General features: G+C 37.0%; 8 protein-coding genes across 8 annotated transcripts; 5 read left to right on the forward strand and 3 right to left on the reverse strand.

The window, feature by feature from the left end:
* Window positions 1-234: 234 nt before the first annotated feature.
* Window positions 235-1833, forward strand: B0P05DRAFT_585824 (uncharacterized protein; the record flags this gene model as incomplete). Its single annotated transcript, XM_051582473.1, has 6 exons — window positions 235-265; window positions 328-369; window positions 430-568; window positions 620-633; window positions 696-733; window positions 781-1833. The coding sequence occupies 6 exons, from the start codon at window positions 235-237 to the stop codon at window positions 1831-1833; spliced, it is 1317 nt and encodes a 438-aa protein (XP_051436333.1).
* Window positions 1834-2126: 293 nt separating this feature from the next.
* Window positions 2127-2780, reverse strand: B0P05DRAFT_585825 (uncharacterized protein; the record flags this gene model as incomplete). The annotated part of the gene is made up of 1 exon (XM_051582474.1): window positions 2127-2780. The coding sequence occupies one exon, from the start codon at window positions 2778-2780 to the stop codon at window positions 2127-2129; it is 654 nt and encodes a 217-aa protein (XP_051436334.1).
* A 399-nt stretch (window positions 2781-3179) lies between these two features.
* B0P05DRAFT_570462 (uncharacterized protein) lies at window positions 3180-3701 on the reverse strand (the record flags this gene model as incomplete). Its single annotated transcript, XM_051581311.1, has 1 exon — window positions 3180-3701. The coding sequence occupies one exon, from the start codon at window positions 3699-3701 to the stop codon at window positions 3180-3182; it is 522 nt and encodes a 173-aa protein (XP_051436335.1).
* Window positions 3702-4152: 451 nt separating this feature from the next.
* B0P05DRAFT_452622 (50S ribosomal protein L22) lies at window positions 4153-4859 on the forward strand (the record flags this gene model as incomplete). Its single annotated transcript, XM_051573899.1, has 4 exons — window positions 4153-4192; window positions 4243-4277; window positions 4326-4559; window positions 4632-4859. Coding segments are annotated over 4 exons (537 nt in total), but the record flags the coding sequence as incomplete, so codon positions are not given.
* Window positions 4860-5004: 145 nt separating this feature from the next.
* Window positions 5005-6245, forward strand: B0P05DRAFT_42328 (uncharacterized protein). Its single transcript, XM_051573687.1, has 4 exons — window positions 5005-5439; window positions 5507-5685; window positions 5924-5969; window positions 6039-6245. The coding sequence occupies exons 1-3, from the start codon at window positions 5158-5160 to the stop codon at window positions 5931-5933; spliced, it is 471 nt and encodes a 156-aa protein (XP_051436337.1). The 5' UTR covers window positions 5005-5157; the 3' UTR covers window positions 5934-5969; window positions 6039-6245.
* Window positions 6246-8337: 2092 nt separating this feature from the next.
* Window positions 8338-9861, forward strand: B0P05DRAFT_536027 (DHS-like NAD/FAD-binding domain-containing protein). Its single transcript, XM_051577518.1, has 2 exons — window positions 8338-8699; window positions 8757-9861. Exons 1-2 carry the CDS (start codon window positions 8562-8564, stop codon window positions 9747-9749), a joined length of 1131 nt encoding a protein of 376 aa, XP_051436338.1. The 5' UTR covers window positions 8338-8561; the 3' UTR covers window positions 9750-9861.
* A 1777-nt stretch (window positions 9862-11638) lies between these two features.
* Window positions 11639-14721, forward strand: B0P05DRAFT_536029 (uncharacterized protein; the record flags this gene model as incomplete). Its single annotated transcript, XM_051577519.1, has 7 exons — window positions 11639-11939; window positions 11993-12151; window positions 12210-12452; window positions 12506-12578; window positions 12631-12754; window positions 12799-13946; window positions 13993-14721. Exons 1-7 carry the CDS (start codon window positions 11684-11686, stop codon window positions 14717-14719), a joined length of 2730 nt encoding a protein of 909 aa, XP_051436339.1. The 5' UTR covers window positions 11639-11683.
* Window positions 14722-16935, reverse strand: B0P05DRAFT_536032 (uncharacterized protein). The gene is made up of 9 exons (XM_051577520.1): window positions 16824-16935; window positions 16656-16773; window positions 16426-16610; window positions 16156-16360; window positions 15950-16105; window positions 15612-15896; window positions 15412-15560; window positions 15056-15364; window positions 14722-15009 (listed from the first exon to the last, which is right to left on the reverse strand). The coding sequence occupies exons 1-9, from the start codon at window positions 16916-16918 to the stop codon at window positions 14883-14885; spliced, it is 1629 nt and encodes a 542-aa protein (XP_051436340.1). The 5' UTR covers window positions 16919-16935; the 3' UTR covers window positions 14722-14882.
* Window positions 16936-18005: the final 1070 nt, after the last annotated feature.

The following is an 18005-nucleotide window of genomic DNA, read 5'->3' on the forward strand; positions in this document are numbered from 1 at the left end:
TTGTCATAATAGGACTTTGAAACGCTTTGTTGTAACTCTGTTTATTGTAGTCACAAAGAGAATCATGCATATAGGGAAAAAAAGAGAGAGACCCAATGAAAAGTATAAGCAAGCCTTGCCAAGGAATTGTTAAGGGAAAAAAATAGTGACTAGTTTAATTTTGTTTTATCTAGCGTATAAAAGATAGAGTTTACCTTCTTTTCTTTTCTTTTTTTTCTTCTATCAACCTATACAATGCCTTCAAGAACACCAAAAGAATTACAGGGTACACCGTTGCTAAAATGATTCAAACTCCAAGTTTTTTCTTACTCATATATACTTGTTTAGGCGATATTCAACGTGCTGTTCAGATCCTACAATTATTCACAGGTAATTTTTTTTCTGTGCATTGATGAGCATATAACTGACGTAGCCATGATGTAAAAATAGACCCTAATAAAGGGAAAGATTTGTCAATGTTGATTCCTTCATCTGTATTAGCGAATGCGCATGGTATTGTGTTTATTCGATTATTCCGAGTTGGTCTCGGTCTTTCTGCAAAAACTGGCAATGGAATTATTATAGCAAGGTAAATACAAAAATATAGCATTGGGTTATACATATTCATGTTAGTACATAGACTTCCTAATGGCAGTAAAGTTCATGATTTTTTTTCTTGATTGAGTATGATCTCTAACTTTCTTTTTTTTTTTCAGGCTGGTCAGCCCCTTCAGGTGTGTCTATGGTTTCTCTGGTAAGCAATTGATTCATACATCAATAATATTAATCTCAACGTGTTAGGGAGTAGGGCAAATGTTTGGTGCAGAATCGATTGATATGATTCTTGTCATGAACTACAGAGCTGCTGTAAAAGCATTTTTAGATGGCGGAGGACAATTACAATTAGGCGTTGGCGCATCGATTTCTGCAGGACCCATTGGTCGTAGTGCAGACATTTCTGCTTCTGCTTCTATGACAGGCAACCATGTTGCTGCCACATATGCTTATAGTTCATCGAAAGGTCTATATTTAGGGTACCAATTTGAAGGTTCCAAAGTGTCTGAGCGAGTCCGGACGAACCAAGCTTACTATGGACGTCCTATCACAGCACATGAGATTTTGACAGGTGTGGTGCCTCCTCCGCAAGACGCTGCACAATTATACGATGCATTAAACGCTTTAGGAGCTGGACCTCGCCCAGGTGCTTCTTTTGGACCAAGAAAAAGTGTTTTAGGAAAACAATCGTCTCATACTTCTGCCTCATTACCCACTCAATCATCACCACAACCACCACAGCCACAGCCACCACAACCACAGCCACCACGACCATTGCCAAAAGATGAAAAATACATGGATCCTCCACCTCCTTACGAAGCGAATCCTAGCATGCCTCCTCATTCGTTTGACAATCAAGCCAGCGTTTTTCCACCCGATACAAAACGACCTGTAATGCAAACAGGCTACAGTCGACAATCCATTAATCAAGCTGCAGTCAATATTCATCAAACGGGCCATTCACAAGGTGCTGGCCCTTCTCATTTTTACTCGCCACATGAACAGAACAACGCTGCGCCATCATCACCTGTCATGTTTATACCACCATTGCATCAAAGCAAGGACACGAAATCACATCAGGATATAAAACCAGCCATGCCTCCTCCAGCAGACAGCATGACAGTAGTTGTAGCTAAATACGATTATCATAGCGATGCTCCTACTGATCTATCCTTTTCCGCAGGCGATCATATTATTGTCACAAAAAGACTGGAAGATAGAAACAGTTGGTGGGAAGGTGAAATAGGAACAAAAAAAGGTTATTTCCCAGCAAATTATACTGAAGATATAACTGATTAAAAAAAAGAGATCTTTATTAAATATGTATTATTATATGTAAAAAAAAAAAGAAACTTATCATGTAGTATTTAAATAAATAATTTGTATTAAAGAGGAAAAAGTGTATGTATTACGTGCCTTGATTTTGTGTATATGCGTATATATGTTAGTGTTGTGTGTGTGTGTGTGTGTGTGTGTTGTAAAAAATGATATAGAGGACAGTTTCTTTTTGGCGCTGAAAAAAAAGTGAGGGCGATGAAGGATATAAATTATGTTCAAAGAAACAGGGTGAAATTTTTTTTCCACTGTGCTGTCTACAAGATAGGATTGTATTTCCTACCAAATCCAATAGGTTGAACAGAATAAGTGTTTGTTTGTACATTGGAAGTTTGCCAGTATAAGTCATGAGTTGGGAATTCTTCCAACTTGGATACTCGACGAGGACCTGTATACCAAGGAGATTGGTCTGCCGCCCATTGATTCATCAGTGGTTGACCCTTTCTCCAGTCACCTGTCCAACTGCGGACAAATGCCAAGAAACGTAATTTTTCTTCTTCAGTGACAATTTCAGCTAATGATGAATTATCAGAATCAGTGGAATGGATTGTATCAGGCGAGGTAGAGCGAGAAAGGCTGTTGTTGAATTCATGCGTTGTCATAGTGTGGGGTGTGAGATGCGTAGTCGTGTGGTTATTATAGTGATGGTTGCTATGAGATTGAATAGAATGATGATGAAAATGGCTGAGTTTCTTTTCCATATACTTCTTTTTGTGATGATTATCGATTATTGTGCTGTTATGAACCTTGGGCACAAGTTGCTTCAGACGTTCGATTTCCAATTCATAATCAACACTGGACTTCATACCAGCAAAAGGGTCGTGTTGCTTCTTTTTAGAAACAACTTCAGTCCATTTGTTATCTTCCATCATGACCTTATTGTATCGTGAATTATTGTTGCTGATAACCATGAAGAAATGGTATAAGTTGGTAGATTAAGATGTTGTTGATGTTGGTATAATGTATTTGCAATAAGGCCAGAGCCTAAAAGTCAAAACAAGAACAATATAACCAGTAAAAAGAAAGAAAAGAAAACAGTAAAAGAAGAAAAGAAACAAAAAGAAAGATACAAAAAAATTTTTTTTTATTTCTTGGACGGCTTATTTCCAGAGCCTTTTTTTTTGCCCTTGTATTTTTATAGTCATATTAGACATTCAATATTCTTAAAGAGGTGATTGCGTGTCAAAGACCAATTGTTTTGGATATTATGATATCATACTTATTATGGACTATGCGTCATACTCTATATTTGCTTTCTTTTCTCCGGATCAGGCTCTTAAATTGTTTAGAGATTTGACTGAGCAGTTTCATTAGATTCTTCTTCGTTTTTTTACTGTTGGAAGTGTATCTTGAGAAATAGAATCAGCTTTCTCTTCTTCTTTAGGCGAATCATAAATTAATACTTGTTCTTCAACAAAATGTCTTATTTTTTTCTTTTTATCTTGTGAAAGTTTAGCAAGAACTGTTTGATATCGATCATTGAATTTGTCACGTATATCTTGCCATGTCTCGTATTCAGGAGCGTAATTCACACATAGTAGACTGGTAAAAAAGGGCGTGTTATCCAATTTACGCTTTGCTAACCTTGCTGAACGTATCTCATGATATTTAATCCAAATGACATCTGCATAGTCTGTACTGGAAGTATGGTTATCAAGCATACGATGTTCTTCCACTTGACCAAACGAGTTACATAACTGAACAAGTTGATCAATCACACCTAAATTGGGTACATTTTCAATAATCAAATAGCGTGACTCTTGAGCAATTGTATATACATAAACAGCTTTTGGTTTTTTTGGGTCTCGGTATTCTGGTTGTGTGGTTGTCATTAAAACAGAAAAAAAAAGTTTTATGCTTGTTCGGAGGACTAAAAAGAGTCGAGCCGAACCATCTTTCTCGAGAACTTTTAGACTCCTATTGGGGGGGGAGCCAAAGTGAGATTCTCCCCCAAAAATCCGCAAGCAACGGACGGAGCAGCAATTATAGCACAGTGGGAGATGGGCAAAGAGATAGATCCTTCTCTTTGCTGTGCGTATTAAAACGTAAGATATAGCCATCCATCCAAAATGGAGCATGAGAGAGAGAGAACAGAGAAAGAGAGGGAGAGGGAATAGGATGCTCTTTTCTGGATTGATGAAAAAGAAGTTGATATTCAGTACCTTGCGATCAGTCCAATCTGAAAATGGAGAACATTGTCAATCTTGGAAAAGAGCATCGAGTTGTCATGAGCGAATATATATAGTAACACTTTTTTCTTTTCTATAGACTCTATCAATAAATATGGTCAGATACGCTGCTACCCCAGCCAACCCTGCTAAGGGTAAGTAACGTGTCTCATTGTTTTGAATCCTAACCTATGTCTAAATATAGCTGCCAAGTCTAGAGGTTCTTATCTCCGTGTTCACGTATGTGTTTTGAAAGTTTGGATAATAGGAATGCTAATACCTTTATAGTTCAAGAACACACACGAAGTTGCTGCTGCTGTTCAAGGTTTAAAGTTGAGCAAGGCTTATGCTTATCTCAACAACGTTACCGAACACAAGCAAGTCATCCCCTTCCGTAAATTCAACGGTGGTGTTGGTCGTGCTTCTCAAGCCAAGGAATTCAAGGCCACTCAAGGTCGCTGGCCCGTCAAGTCCGTCAAGTTCGTCACTGACCTCTTGAAGAACGCTGAAAGCAACGCCGAAGTAAGAAAATGAAAAAAAAAAAAAAAGAGAGAGAGAGAGAGAGAGAGAGAAAATATACTTACATGATCATAGGCTAAGGGTTTGAACGTTGAAGACCTCCACATCTCCAGCATTGTTGTCAACCAAGCTCCCAAACACCGTCGTCGTACTTATCGTGCTCACGGTAGAATCAACCCCTTTATGTCTTCTCCTTGTCATATTGAAGTCATTCTCACTGAAAAGGATGAAGTTGTTGCCCGTGCTGCTGATAAGAAGGTTGTCAAGCTCAATGCTCGTCAATTGGCCCGTAACGCTCGTCTTGCCCGTGCTTAAATTTTTTCTCGTCTAAAATAAACTTTTTTTTTATTTGTGGGAAACTTATTGACGCAATGTCTCCTAAAAAGCTAACGGTTGCATAAGTTACACGAAAACAACATCACGTGCAATGTACTCATACAAAAGAAAAAAAAAGAACGGCTGATCAGTAAGGTCATTTGAGTCAAAAAGATCTTCTTTTTTCATTTTATTTTGGTGTTCCGCCTTCAACCAAAAGGATAAATTGGCACACTTGTTTCTTTTTTTCTTTTCTTTTCCATTTCTTTCTGTTAATCTATAAACTATGTCTGAGACTACCGCACCCACTCCTGTCATCACTGAAGCCGCCTCTGTCCTTCCACCTCCTACTGAACCAGTCACTGTTGTTCCTGAAGAATCCAAGGTTGAAACCAAGGAAGAACCCAAGACTGAATCATTTAAGGCTGAAGAACCCAAGACGGAAGAACCTAAGATTGAGGAGCCCAAAACTGAAGCTCATGCTGCCAATCCTACTCCCTCCAAATCTTCAAACACCTCTAAACGTCTCTCTGTCTTCCTTGGTAAGGCAAAGAACTTTGTTGATAAGGTATCTGAAAAGAAGCCTGTTACCCCCAAAAAGGAAACAACAGAACATGCTGCTGAACATACTGAAGCTGAAGCAGAAACACCTACTGCTGAACCTGTTCATGCTGCCGCTCTTACTGAAGAACCTGTTTCCAATGTCGATAGCACCACATCGACTGAAGAACCTGCTCATACTAAAGAAACAACGTCTGAGAAACCCAAGAACGAAAAGCGTAAATCTATCTTGGGCAACATCTTCCGCAGCAAGGTAAGAAGAGAGAAAAAACATCACTCCATTTTTTTCTATTCTACATGCAGAGTCGGATCAATCATTGTATATTTAACACTCCCCTCCTTTCACAAATCAAGCGGACTTTATGAATCTGTTCAGAAAGAAAGTTTGCCCTCAGCAACACTGGTGTGACCTTCTTACAATGATTGTGTCCAGACTACTTTGAAACGATTCTAAAGAACAAAGAACTAATCCTCTTTCTTTTTGTTTATAGAGTCCTGTAAAGGAAGTCGAGAAATCAGAAGAACCTGTTGCTAAAAGTAAGTCGTTTACATATATATATATATATATATATATATTGTCATTTGACTCATGATCTGTTTATCTAGCTGAAGAATCTGTAAAGACTGAGACAACTGCTACTAATAAGGAAGAAACTGCTGCAGCAACTGCTGCAGCTGCGGAAGCAACTTCGGGTGGTATTGTAGAAGAAGCTCACGAATCGATTCCTACTGAAACCACTAAGGATATTGTACACAAAGAGCACAAAGAAAACGTCATTGATACTATCAAGAAAGGTCCTCTTGGTAAATTCTTCAAGAAGAAGGAGCCTGAACACACTTCTGAATCAGAAGAACATCCTACAGAAGCAACCACTGATACTGAACCCACAGTTGCCACAGCTGGTAAGTTTAGTAAAAAAAAAAAAAAATACGTTAGCATTCTATTGCTGTAGTGATCAAGTGTAGAGTATTTCTTAAAGGAAACACATGTGAACGTGTGTAACTTACAAGTTACTCTATTTTTTTTTATTATCTTGTTCATCTATCAATACAATGTACTACAATTCTAAAAATTTGATATTAATTAAATTTGATTAGTTGAACCTACTACTACTACTACCACAACTACTAATGAAGCTATTCCTGCTACACACACTGAAGAGAAGCGTGCTGGTTCCCCCTTAGGCCGTCGTATCACTCAAATGTTCCGTGGATTCTCTCACAAGAAGAAGACACCTGAAGAAAAGCAAGATGAACCTGTTTCCCCTGAAGCTGAAGCTGCTGCTACTGCAACTGGCGTTACTCCCAACGAAACTGTTGTTGAAAATGCTGCTACTGAACAAGAAGAACATGCTGCTGTTGCTCCTACCACTACTACTTTACCAGCTGTTCAAGCTACTGCTTAATTCGCGCCTTATCAGAAACAGAAAAAAGCCATTACTGAAGGTTCAAGTGATCTAATTAATATTCTCATCTTGAACTTCTTTACTCTTTATTATACTTTAGCATTTTAATTTTAATATATTTATACTATACTTTATACTTTTATAATGACAAAATAAAAAAAAAGGTCGGCTAACAGTTTTGGCAGAATTTGTTTATTATCACGCTCAAGTGTAACAAGCTAAAAATCGCATTGTCATACTAACGAATATTTTCTTTAAACTACATAAACAAATATTACAACCTCCTGAGTCCTATACAAAAAAGAAAAAGAGAGTTCATTTTGTGATATTGCTTGATAAAGATAGATTCTTTAGTTTGAGAAAACTATATGCTACATGATGCACCATTTGATTTGCATACTTTTACCCGCTAGCATTTATTTGAAGTCTATTTAAGCAAAAATAAAAATAATTGATTAAATGAACCTTTGTTCTTTGTTTGAACAAACAAACATATGCAACAAATGGCCCAAATCTTCACAGTGGTTTTGTCACAGATCATGTTGATTTATTAAGACATGATTCGTTGATAAGACGGATTCTACTATGTCCACATAAAGAGACTGTTAAATCAATCTGTATATCTACAAAGCAAAAGATAGAATTATGTTTTCCAATCAAAATACTATATTCAATGACACTACTTTCAAGTATTTTTAGACGCATAAAACATTTTTAAGCAAGACTTATCAAGAAGATTAGTTTTCCTTACTAAAAAAAAAGTAGCAAGGCAGTAGTAAAAATATGATGGATGAAATTCTATTGTAAAAAATAATAATGTCAGTTTGGATCAATTATGTTGAGATCCATTTACTTCACAATTAGCTGAATAATCAAGCAGAGTGCTGTTCTTGACTTGAACAAACATAGAAAACCCAAAGTGCTATTCTCAATCATAGACACAAGCCTTAAATATTAACTAAAAACAAGTCAAGCAATATGTCGTATTTTTGCATTGCTAGTCAGCTATTAACTATCAGTTTTTTACAACACTACCAAACAGATGATAACTTAGTGAAATCCGAATTGCCTGCAATGAATCAAATCAAAATTGATCAATCAATTCTAAAACGATGTTTTTTTTAAAAAAAAAAAAAAAAAGGTCTATATGGGATATATATATATATTGGCGACTCTAAAAAGTGAAAGGCCATATATAATTGACTCCATGTTTGTCTCTTCTAGCTTGTAGTTAAATTTACTGCATTTTTTGAAAATAAGAAGCAAGTAGACTTGATTTAACGAAAGGTCATTTGCTCTACACTTGTTTCTACTGTGTGTCTTAGAATTTTCTATTATCTTTATGGGCTCATCAATGCTTTCTATGTAGAACACATAAGGAGGACTTGAATTTTCAGCAAAATACGGCCCAATTAGCATCATGAATGATCCAACTGTCTTTTTGTTTTTACTCACATAGACTTGATTTAATTATGATTCAATTTTGAACAAAGTATAAACACAAATGGAAATAGACAAATTTAGTACTGGTGAAACGCTATTGAACCAATTCAATTCATGATCAACTCTTTTCCTTTTTCTTTTTCTTTCTTTTATCTCTCTCGTCGACACAATACGCTTGTTTCCACTTGGCGGGATAATAAATCGACACTCTAAAGACCAGCACAAAAAAAATTTTTTCTCTTTCGCTTTTTTCTCTTTTATTATTGTTCATCAGCCCAATATGAAGAAGACGATCGCTATTTCTGAGCCTTCAGAAGTGATAGGCCCTTTTCTTACAGAATTGTCTTCTTATATTGCAAAAAGCAAACGCGCACTTGTCGTAACTGGTGCAGGTATTTCTTGCAGCAGTGGTATACCTGTATGTTACATAAAATAAACGCGTGCACAAAAAAATTTATTTTAATAGCATATTTAGGATTTCCGTTCCTCAGATGGTTTATATAATCTAGTCAAAAAACGCCACCCTGACATTGTTTTACGCGGTAAAGAATTGTTTGATGCTACCTTATTTCGTAGCGAAAAAACAATCAAATGCTTTTATACCTTCATGGCTGAATTACGCTCTTTGATAACCAACGCAGAACCCACCATTACCCACGAATTTATTCAATCTTTAACCGAGAAGGGACAGCTTTTGCGTTGCTATACACAAAACATTGATTTTTTGGAAGAAAATCTGAATATTCCAGCCATTCAATTGCACGGTACGATGAAAGAAGTTCGGTGCACACTTTGCAGTGCTACTTTTGATTTCACAGATGAGTATGAACAACAGTTCCGTAAAGGAGAAGCGCCGGGATGCCCTCAATGTGAATCTGCTGATGCTGAACGCACAAGACTTGGTAAACGTCAGTTGTCTATGGGCACCCTCCGTCCTGCTATTGTGTTGTACAACGAGGATCATCCTCAAGGCGAATCAATTGGTCAGTTGCAAGTCAATGATCTCAAAAAGAAGCCTGATTTAATGATTGTGATGGGCACTTCACTTAAAATTCCTGCACTTAAAAAATTTATCAAGCAAGCTGCTCGTATTATTCATTCCAAGCCTGGTGGTTGTGTTGTGTTTGTGAATCGTACAAGTCCTACAAAAGAATGGGAAAAGATCTTTGATTACGAAGTCTTGGGTGATTCTGACAGATGGGTGGAATTGACAAATGAAAAAATGGCAGACGAGAAATTAATGACACAGACAGCCAACAAGATCAAAAAGCGCTTGACCCAAAAGAAAGAGGAAGATGAAGAAGAAGAAAAAGAAAATAAGCCAACAAAGAGCAAGAAGAAGACGATTACAATCAAGTCATCTAATTCAAAGCGTCCACCACTCAAGCGAACATTATCTAAATCACAAACTACTCTTAGAGAATTCACTACAAAGCGTCGCAATACTGCCAGGACAAAGGCTGTGTAAATTCCTTATTCAATAGACGATAATATTTATTTTATTCTTTTTATACACCTTTAACGTTTCAAATGTACAAATCTATACAGTTTGTTAATTAAAATCCTGCTCAATTTGCTCAACTATAGTATTTCTTTATTCTTTTTGTTCCAATAAGCTTTACGTCTTGCTTAAAAGCCCTTTCATGAGTGTATTTTATTGTTTGTATGGTATTTCAGTGGCTGTATAAACACGCACTACAACTACTAGAGAGTGTTTGAGTAAAGGTCTCGATAGCTTCTCTCTATATTTACCTGTTTTGCGCCATAATCAGAACATGCTTTTATCTAGGTTTGTGCTTGTTTGGTACTTGTTTGTCTTAAGTTATAGACATAAACAATCTTGTTTTTTATTTTCAGTATGAGTTGATCAGAGTATAGCACACTTGCTGAAGCATAATGATTTTGTCTTCAATATGCTATGATATTACGCTTTGCTTTTGCACATCTAATGTCTAGTATTTTTAACAACTGGATCAAAAAGAAGATGCTAACGCAGGGAAAAAAAAACGTTGAGGTTTGAAATCCATGATCATCCTGCTATAAGACATCCATCGTAGTTATAATCAAAGTTGCTCTCCTTGGCCTCAAGAGTTATGTATTATCACAGATATTGGTCGTGCGCATTTTCTGCGTCGAACAGTTTAAGAATGGCTACCTACTTTATAGTCAATATCTACTAAAAGGGGCCGCTTTTGTACTGATTATAATGTACAATGAGCTTTGAATGCAGATTTGAAGGCAATGCTCAAATTAAGCCGCCTTCTTTTATCTAAGTAAACTCGTTTTCTTTTCTTTGGGAGTACTTGAAAATGGCTTCACCCGATTTCAGTTGGATCAGACCTACATAAGGTCATTCCAAAAAATTCTCGATGAACTTTTTTTTTTTTTTCATCTTCACGGACCTCTCGTGATCCTTCATGGGTCAAAATCATAAATTTCAAAAGAACATGTTTTAAATGAAAAAAACAGACTGTTTTGATAATCTGGTAATTGAGTAATGGTCCATCAAAGATCAGCTCGTTTAAGCAGTATCTTGTGCGTTTTTGTCCTAGATGTCATATAAAATGTGCTATCAATGGACTTTCGAAAACTATCATGTGCTATTTTGGATGTCAAAAAATATATTGAAATACAAATATAGGCACTTTATAGTATAAATGTGAGAGCAAATGGACATAGGACATACGGAGAGGCTGTATGCGAAGATTGAAGCCGAAAGATTCCAGTTCTTCATCCTGCCATATCAGAAATCAAGCTTTTTCTGAGAACTGCATAAAGACGCAGTTTTCTGGCTTTGGTGCAGCGACAAAAGCTGTAGATTGTTGCTTTTTGAGTCTATTGGTGGAAAAAACGCTTCTAAAATGCTGAATAAATAGGCAAAAACAATCTTGAGGTTTTTCACTCATATCTCCTCATTTTCATAGTGCAGTTAGCAAGCAAACACATTCACCTAAAAACGACAGCCTCTGACACGCATTTCGAGTATTTAAGCTCGTCTATATCTTTATTTTTCGTCTTATAGCATCAAAAAGAAGCTTAAAGAGCTGTCAAGTCGAATATTTTCACGGCTAATACTCTTTGGATTCGAGGCCAAAATGATCATTTTTTACAAGTCGCTTTTTTTTTGGCCCGAATCGATTCTCAAGGTATCATAGACGTTAGTAAACATAATTTATAAGCATTTAAAGCATTTATGCGTATGTAAACAGGCTTTATGCTACCTTTATATGTTCATTGGAGCCCATATGCATATCTATCTCAATTGTCATCCAAGACTTCTCAAAGTGGATAACCTCCTTTCTGGGTATGAAAAAAGGGCAGTACGGAAAAAAAATAAAGCCAGGATAGCACTTTTCGCTTTTCTTTTTTTCTTTTCTTTTCTTTTTTGTTTATAGAGAAAGTATGACAGGCCTAAAGTCCAAACAAAGGCCATTCGGAGGAGAGGGTTCTCAAGAAAGGACACTCCAAAAGATTTTAAAGTCTTGGTTCACTGTCATATTGACTGTTTTGTGTGGTTTTACACTTGCTTTTCGCTTTCACTATACTGTGCCTGAACCAGCTAACCATAATGGATATAACGCAAAGACAGGCTTATCTGATTTCTCAGAAAGCAATGCCATAAACATTATTTCTCATTTGAGTGATACAATTGGATACCGTAAGCTTAAACTTGTAACGCGTACACACGATTGACATTTTATCATCAATAAGGTATTGTTGGCACTATCGAGGAAAAACAGACATATGAATATATTCATGATGTAATTTCACAATACAAGAAAGATGCCCAGGGCATTGAAGGTTCACCTAAATTTGATATTTGGGTCCAGCAAGGCACAAGTTCGCACCGTTTTGACATCATGGATAAAAGTAAAAAAGAAAAAAAATTTAAGCGAATAACAAGTTATTTTTAACCTTATTTATGTAGTGGTCTTGAAGGCTTATACCAATGTCACTAATATTATTGTCCGTTTATCTTGTCCAATCGACCCTCAATATCCTGATAATCGTAGCTGTGAAGATAATGCTGTTTTATTGAATGCACATTTTGATACAACACTAGGTTCGCCTGGTGCTACTGATGATGGTTCAGGTACTGCTATCATGATGGACCTTGTGCGTGTCTTGAGTAAGCGTGATTGGACAAGCTATAGAAATGCTGTTGTATTTTGTAAGTAGAAAGAGCAAAAGAACAGGAGAGCATATGTTGACTATGTTTTATAGTATTCAATGGTGCTGAAGAATCGCTACAAGATGCTTCTCATGCCTTTATCACAATGCATGAGATCAAAGATAGGTATGTGTCACTGTTAATAAAGAGCTATAAGACTAAAAAAGATACATCATAGTATTCGTTCAGTTGTAAATATTGATGCTTGTGGTACCAGTGGTCGTGAGATCTTATTTCAAGCTAATTCTCGAGAAATGATTGAAGCTTACAAACAAGCACCTTATCCTCATGGCACTGTCATGGTAAGACATTTATTTATATTGTGTATGCTTACAAGAACAACTAGGCAAATGATGTGTTCCGTACAGGTTTGATTCTATCAGACACTGATTTTAGACAATTCGTTCAATATGGCAACTTGACAGGCATTGACATGGCTATTTACAAAAACTCTTACTTGTACCACACTCATCTTGACGTGACAAAACAATTGGAACCAGGCGCTATTCAACACTTGGGCGCAAATACTTTGGCCATTGTCAACTATTTAGCTCAGAATTCTTCCTTGACAAACATTGAGCCTTCTAGTGAAGTTGTCTTTTTTGATGTCCAAGGATTCTTTTTCGTTGTTTATTCATGGGCTACGGCTTACACAATTCAAATGACAACAGTAGCATTTGCACTTGTTTACTTTGTCTACATCGTCAACAAGACACATAGTTCTTCACCCTATCGTTCAGTCAGCCACATTTTGATGTCTTATGGTAAATCAACTGTGTCTGTCTTTCTCAGTATGGTTACTGCTTTGATCTTGCCTATCACGATAGCTTTGTTGATCACATCTCAAGGATTCAATCGCCATATGGCTTGGTTTAAACACGAATGGTATGGTGCTCTTATCTTTAGTCCTATGGGCTTGATTGGTGCTTATGGTGTTCAATACTTGTCTTATTTCCTACCTGGTCCTGAGCATTTTGATATGGAATATGGTACATTCACTTCCTTGATGCTCTTTTTTGCTATTAGTACAGCCATTACTACACAAACTGGTGTGGCTAGTTCTTACGTATTTTGGCTTTATTGCTTTGTTTTGTTTATTACCTGTCTCGTGAACGAATGGGGACTTCGTCCTCTTCCTAGCAAGATTTACTTACCTCAGGTAGGTACCGCTGCTTATATTCTATCTGGTTTTGTATTGTCTTTGTTGTACTCTGACTATGCCTTTGCTCTTGTTGATATCTTTGTTCCTTTGACGGGTCGTATGGGTGTGGATACGCCTGTGGATGCTATTGTGGCCGTTATTTATGGTATGATTATCTTTATGGTCTCATTGCCTTCTGTTGCCCATGTTCATCGATTTGGTAAGAAAGTCCTCAAGAAGATCTTGGTTCTTTTGATCTTGTTCCAAACTACTGTTCTTGTGGCTGTCTATGTGAGCGGTGGAAGTTACGATGGTTGGGCTTTTCCTTATGATGAACTTCATCCCAAACGATTGTAAGTTATAATTAATAGAAGAAGGGGCAACTAAAAGATCATATAGGTTTGTCCAACAATTGAAAAACTTGACATCGGGTGAAATTACAGTGGGTGTTGCACAAGCTGATCACGGACCCTATATCCAGACAATCGTTGATTCATTAGAACATGAATTGGAAGTCAAAGCCGAGATTCGCGATGCTTCGAGTAACATGAATGACTGGGATTCTATTTATCCCTTCAGCGCCTTTTTAGGTGGCTATCGATTTGATGTCAGTCCTTATATTCGTAAGCACACCTCATTGTCTAAACTTAAATCGGATGCTCCTCTAATGGATTCACTCTCTGGCCCATTCCCTGAAGTCAAAGTATTTAACGATAGTTATGATCCTGTGACTGGTATTCGCTCACTCTCCCTTGTTTGTCTATCTCCTTCTTATACATGGACTGTCATTGCTTTTGATGGCCACGTAGTTGATTGGAGTATTCAAGATGAAAAGCCTTTGAGTACTTCCTCCCATTATGTTGTTCGTCATGTAAGTGGCTATGGCAATGATGGCTGGACCCTTGATTTATCTGTCAAAGTACCTGAGCAAGACAGAGCCAAGGCAGAGTCTGGAGAATGGAAGATCCGATTTGAATTCACTGCATTAGAAAAAGAAGGATTTGCTGGTAAAGGAGAAGAACGTATGATTGGCGATATTGGTATTATGTCTGTTGTGCGCCGTTCTTTACCTATCTGGACAACAACAACTTGGCTCAGTTCTGTCGTTAAAGTCTGGGATCTTTAAGGAATTGTACTTTATTTTTTTAGGTGTAATGCTATTTAAAAGGAAGGGTAAATAAAGTCTTTTTTTTTTTGGTAGTGTGTATATAAATGCTTTGTGAAATGAACAAGTGGGATGTGTGCGTGTGTGTGTGTGTGCAAAGGGAGTTTATAGATGATTTCTTTCTTTACTCGAGCTTATCCTTTTCAGCACGGTCGTGGACAAGTTGAGCAACCTTGAATGCAAGATCATCTGTTTCGGCACGAGAAGCAGCCTCAGCATAGACACGGACAGCATCTTCAGTACCAGAAGCACTATAACACAATGAATACATGATTTTATATTTTCATGTCAACTTACCGAACAAACGAACGACCATTGCTGTACTTGGCAACAAGGGCGTCAATCTCGGCTTGGAGGCCAGCAGGTTCAACCAATTGGCGTTCGGCATTAGTTGTCTTGAAGATGTGTCTATCAGGCACAACAACCTTGACAAGACGGTTAGGAAGATCAGTGTAAGCTTGATCCCATTCTTCAAAGCTCCATTGGCGGCTGGTAAGGATAGCTTCAACCAAAAGCATATCAGAAATAGCATCACCGACAGTTTGGTTAATGAGTTCAGTCAAGGCTTCAAGTTGAGTAATGGCTTGCTTTTGAGCAGGAGTTTGACTATAATATCTTTAGTGCCAACAGTCTTTTTCTTTGTATGTACTTACGCTTCAGTAGACTTAATGGTGTTGAGAGCATTGGGGCTAAAGAGAACAGTACCATGACCGTTAGCTTCGAAGTAAACACCAACATCGTATTTTTCAGCTTCGTGGTGAAGATGCTTAACACCAGTAGAAACACAAGAAACGGGCACATTCTAGAATATTCGTAGTTAGTACGACACAATGTTTTGAACAACACTACTTACCAAGACCTTGGTGAGATAGTTGGTGGAGCTACCATTAGCATAAGCGGTCTGGACAACACCAACCTTGATAGAGTTAATACCGGCTTCCTTGACAAGTTCAGCAATAAAGAGAGCAGCAAGACCAGCAATCTTATCACCATCCAAGAGTCTAAAGGTGCCATCTTCAGTAGCATAGTAAAAGACGATACGATCAGCATCACCATCAAAAGAACAATATCTTTCACCAGCCTTGAGAGTAATGCCATGAGGACCACGTTGTTGAGTCTTTACAAAATCGGCACCACACTAATAAAAGTTCAATAACATTCTTTCACTTTCTTTTTTAGTCAGAAACTCACGTTCTTGTTTAATTGTCCCAAGCCAGTGATGTTGTCGTTCACAACTTGGACAGATAAAATATTCTCGGAAATGAACTTTGTCATTTCACGGAGCTTGGGGGCACCAACACCATTAGCACAGTCGACGTACAAAGTAGATAAGCGAGGTTTTCCTTTCTATAGATAAAAATACGTCAACCTATACTCTTATAAACTATGTTACTCACGACAGCATTAGTATACGCATTAGTCAATTTCTTGTAGTAGCCTTCTTCAGTAGGTTCACCATATGCATCGCTGGTGCCAGCAGTGTTGATACAACGAACAAGGTAGTGAAGCATAGGAGTAGTCTTGAGGCCATAGTTGGTACTTTGAGCACCAGAAACCTTCAAGCCGAGTTCAAGGGCTTTGACCAAATCAGCACAGCTGGGTCTAGACACACACGCACATACATTGTTACCAACTATATCAAACGCGCTTTCTTATCTATATCTTACCTAGTATCGTGTGCATAAATAACATTGGCGGGAGTTTCGACGTCAATCTTGTTTTGAGCAATTATTTCTTCAACGACTTGAACAAGTGTTTCACCATCCTTTGCATTAGCAAGTTTGGTAGCATAGACTTCCCATGATTGTTCCAACATTTCACCACGAGGATCAACGAGTTTGACACCATTATCCTACTGCATGTTAATAAACACATACACGTATATAAAGATAGTTACCTCTTCAGGATTATGAGAAGCAGTAATCATGACACCAATGGTGGAGCCATTCAATTTCTTGGAACGCAAACTAGCCAAGATAGCAACCTTGTACATGACAGAACCCAACACGTCGGCCCTGATAGAGAAGACGAGTTAGATACATATATAAGTTTGTCAATAACTTACTTTGAACGGAAACCGGCAGTACCGTAAGTGTAGACAAAGTCAGGTACTTCGTGAGAGATAATGTTGTTTTTAATGGCAGCGGTATCGAAAGACATGTTTAATGGATAAAGAAAAAGAAAGGAAGAAAAGGATAAAACGAAGTCTATTAATACACACGCGCGTGCAGAAATGACACTCAGATATTTTTTTTATAAATTTAGTTTAGGTCCCAGACAAATCATGCTCCTAAGCCGATTTCATTTTGATCCAAGTTATCAGCACTTTTAATTGGTGGATAAATAACAACAGTAATATTTGTTGATATGATGCACTTTCCCCTTACTTTTTTCATTTTCGAGTTTGGATTCTGTCTTCTTCGTTCAAGTAGTATGTTTGGATTGACTATAAACAATTACTGTAGTGACGATGATTGTTCTTTTATTTGATGAATTGAAAAAGTGTAAATATATATATATATATATATACATATAAAAGGACCAAACAAACTCAACCAATCAACGTGTTCCAACCATCCTTCAAGGAAAGAGTGTGCTACAAGAAAATAATGTACTTGATAGATTTGAAGATATTTAATTTATTTTTTGACATCGCCAATTGAATCATACATGGTATTATAAGTTCGATGCATGGCTGCAGGAGACAAAGGGAAAGAAGCTTGGTTTCATAAAGATGAAAACGTGCTTGAAGATTGGTGGTGCTGTATTAGCATATTTTATGCTACAGACAATAAAGACATGAACATCTTTACTGTTGCTGCTTTTTATCAAGAAACTACCTGGTTCCTAATCATATTGAAAATACTTGCTTTCTAATATTGGAGTTTATTTTAAAAAGAAAATGCTTATCAAGTACTAATTTCAATACCTTTGTCAATGAGCTACATATTTTTTCAGATCATAAGGTGAAAACAACTATTTTACTTTTACATAACTGCTTTTTTTTTTCTTGTGAAGATATGCTTCGTATAATTACACTGTTTTGATTATAAGAGATTGACAGTTTCATTACATAAGAACACATTTTGTAAATGTATTATTACTTTGGTAAGGAGTAACATGTCTTTTTATATTTGCATCCATTTTTTCACTTTTTTTGTTTATGTAAACATTTCTTTATACATGGACCAGACAAGCATGAATTCGCAATCGCAATTGCGCCTTTTATACAAAATATTTAGAAAAC

This window comes from Gilbertella persicaria (genome assembly GCF_025201335.1).
Source record: "Gilbertella persicaria strain CBS 190.32 chromosome Unknown B0P05scaffold_13, whole genome shotgun sequence".
Taxonomy (NCBI): domain Eukaryota; kingdom Fungi; phylum Mucoromycota; class Mucoromycetes; order Mucorales; family Choanephoraceae; genus Gilbertella; species Gilbertella persicaria.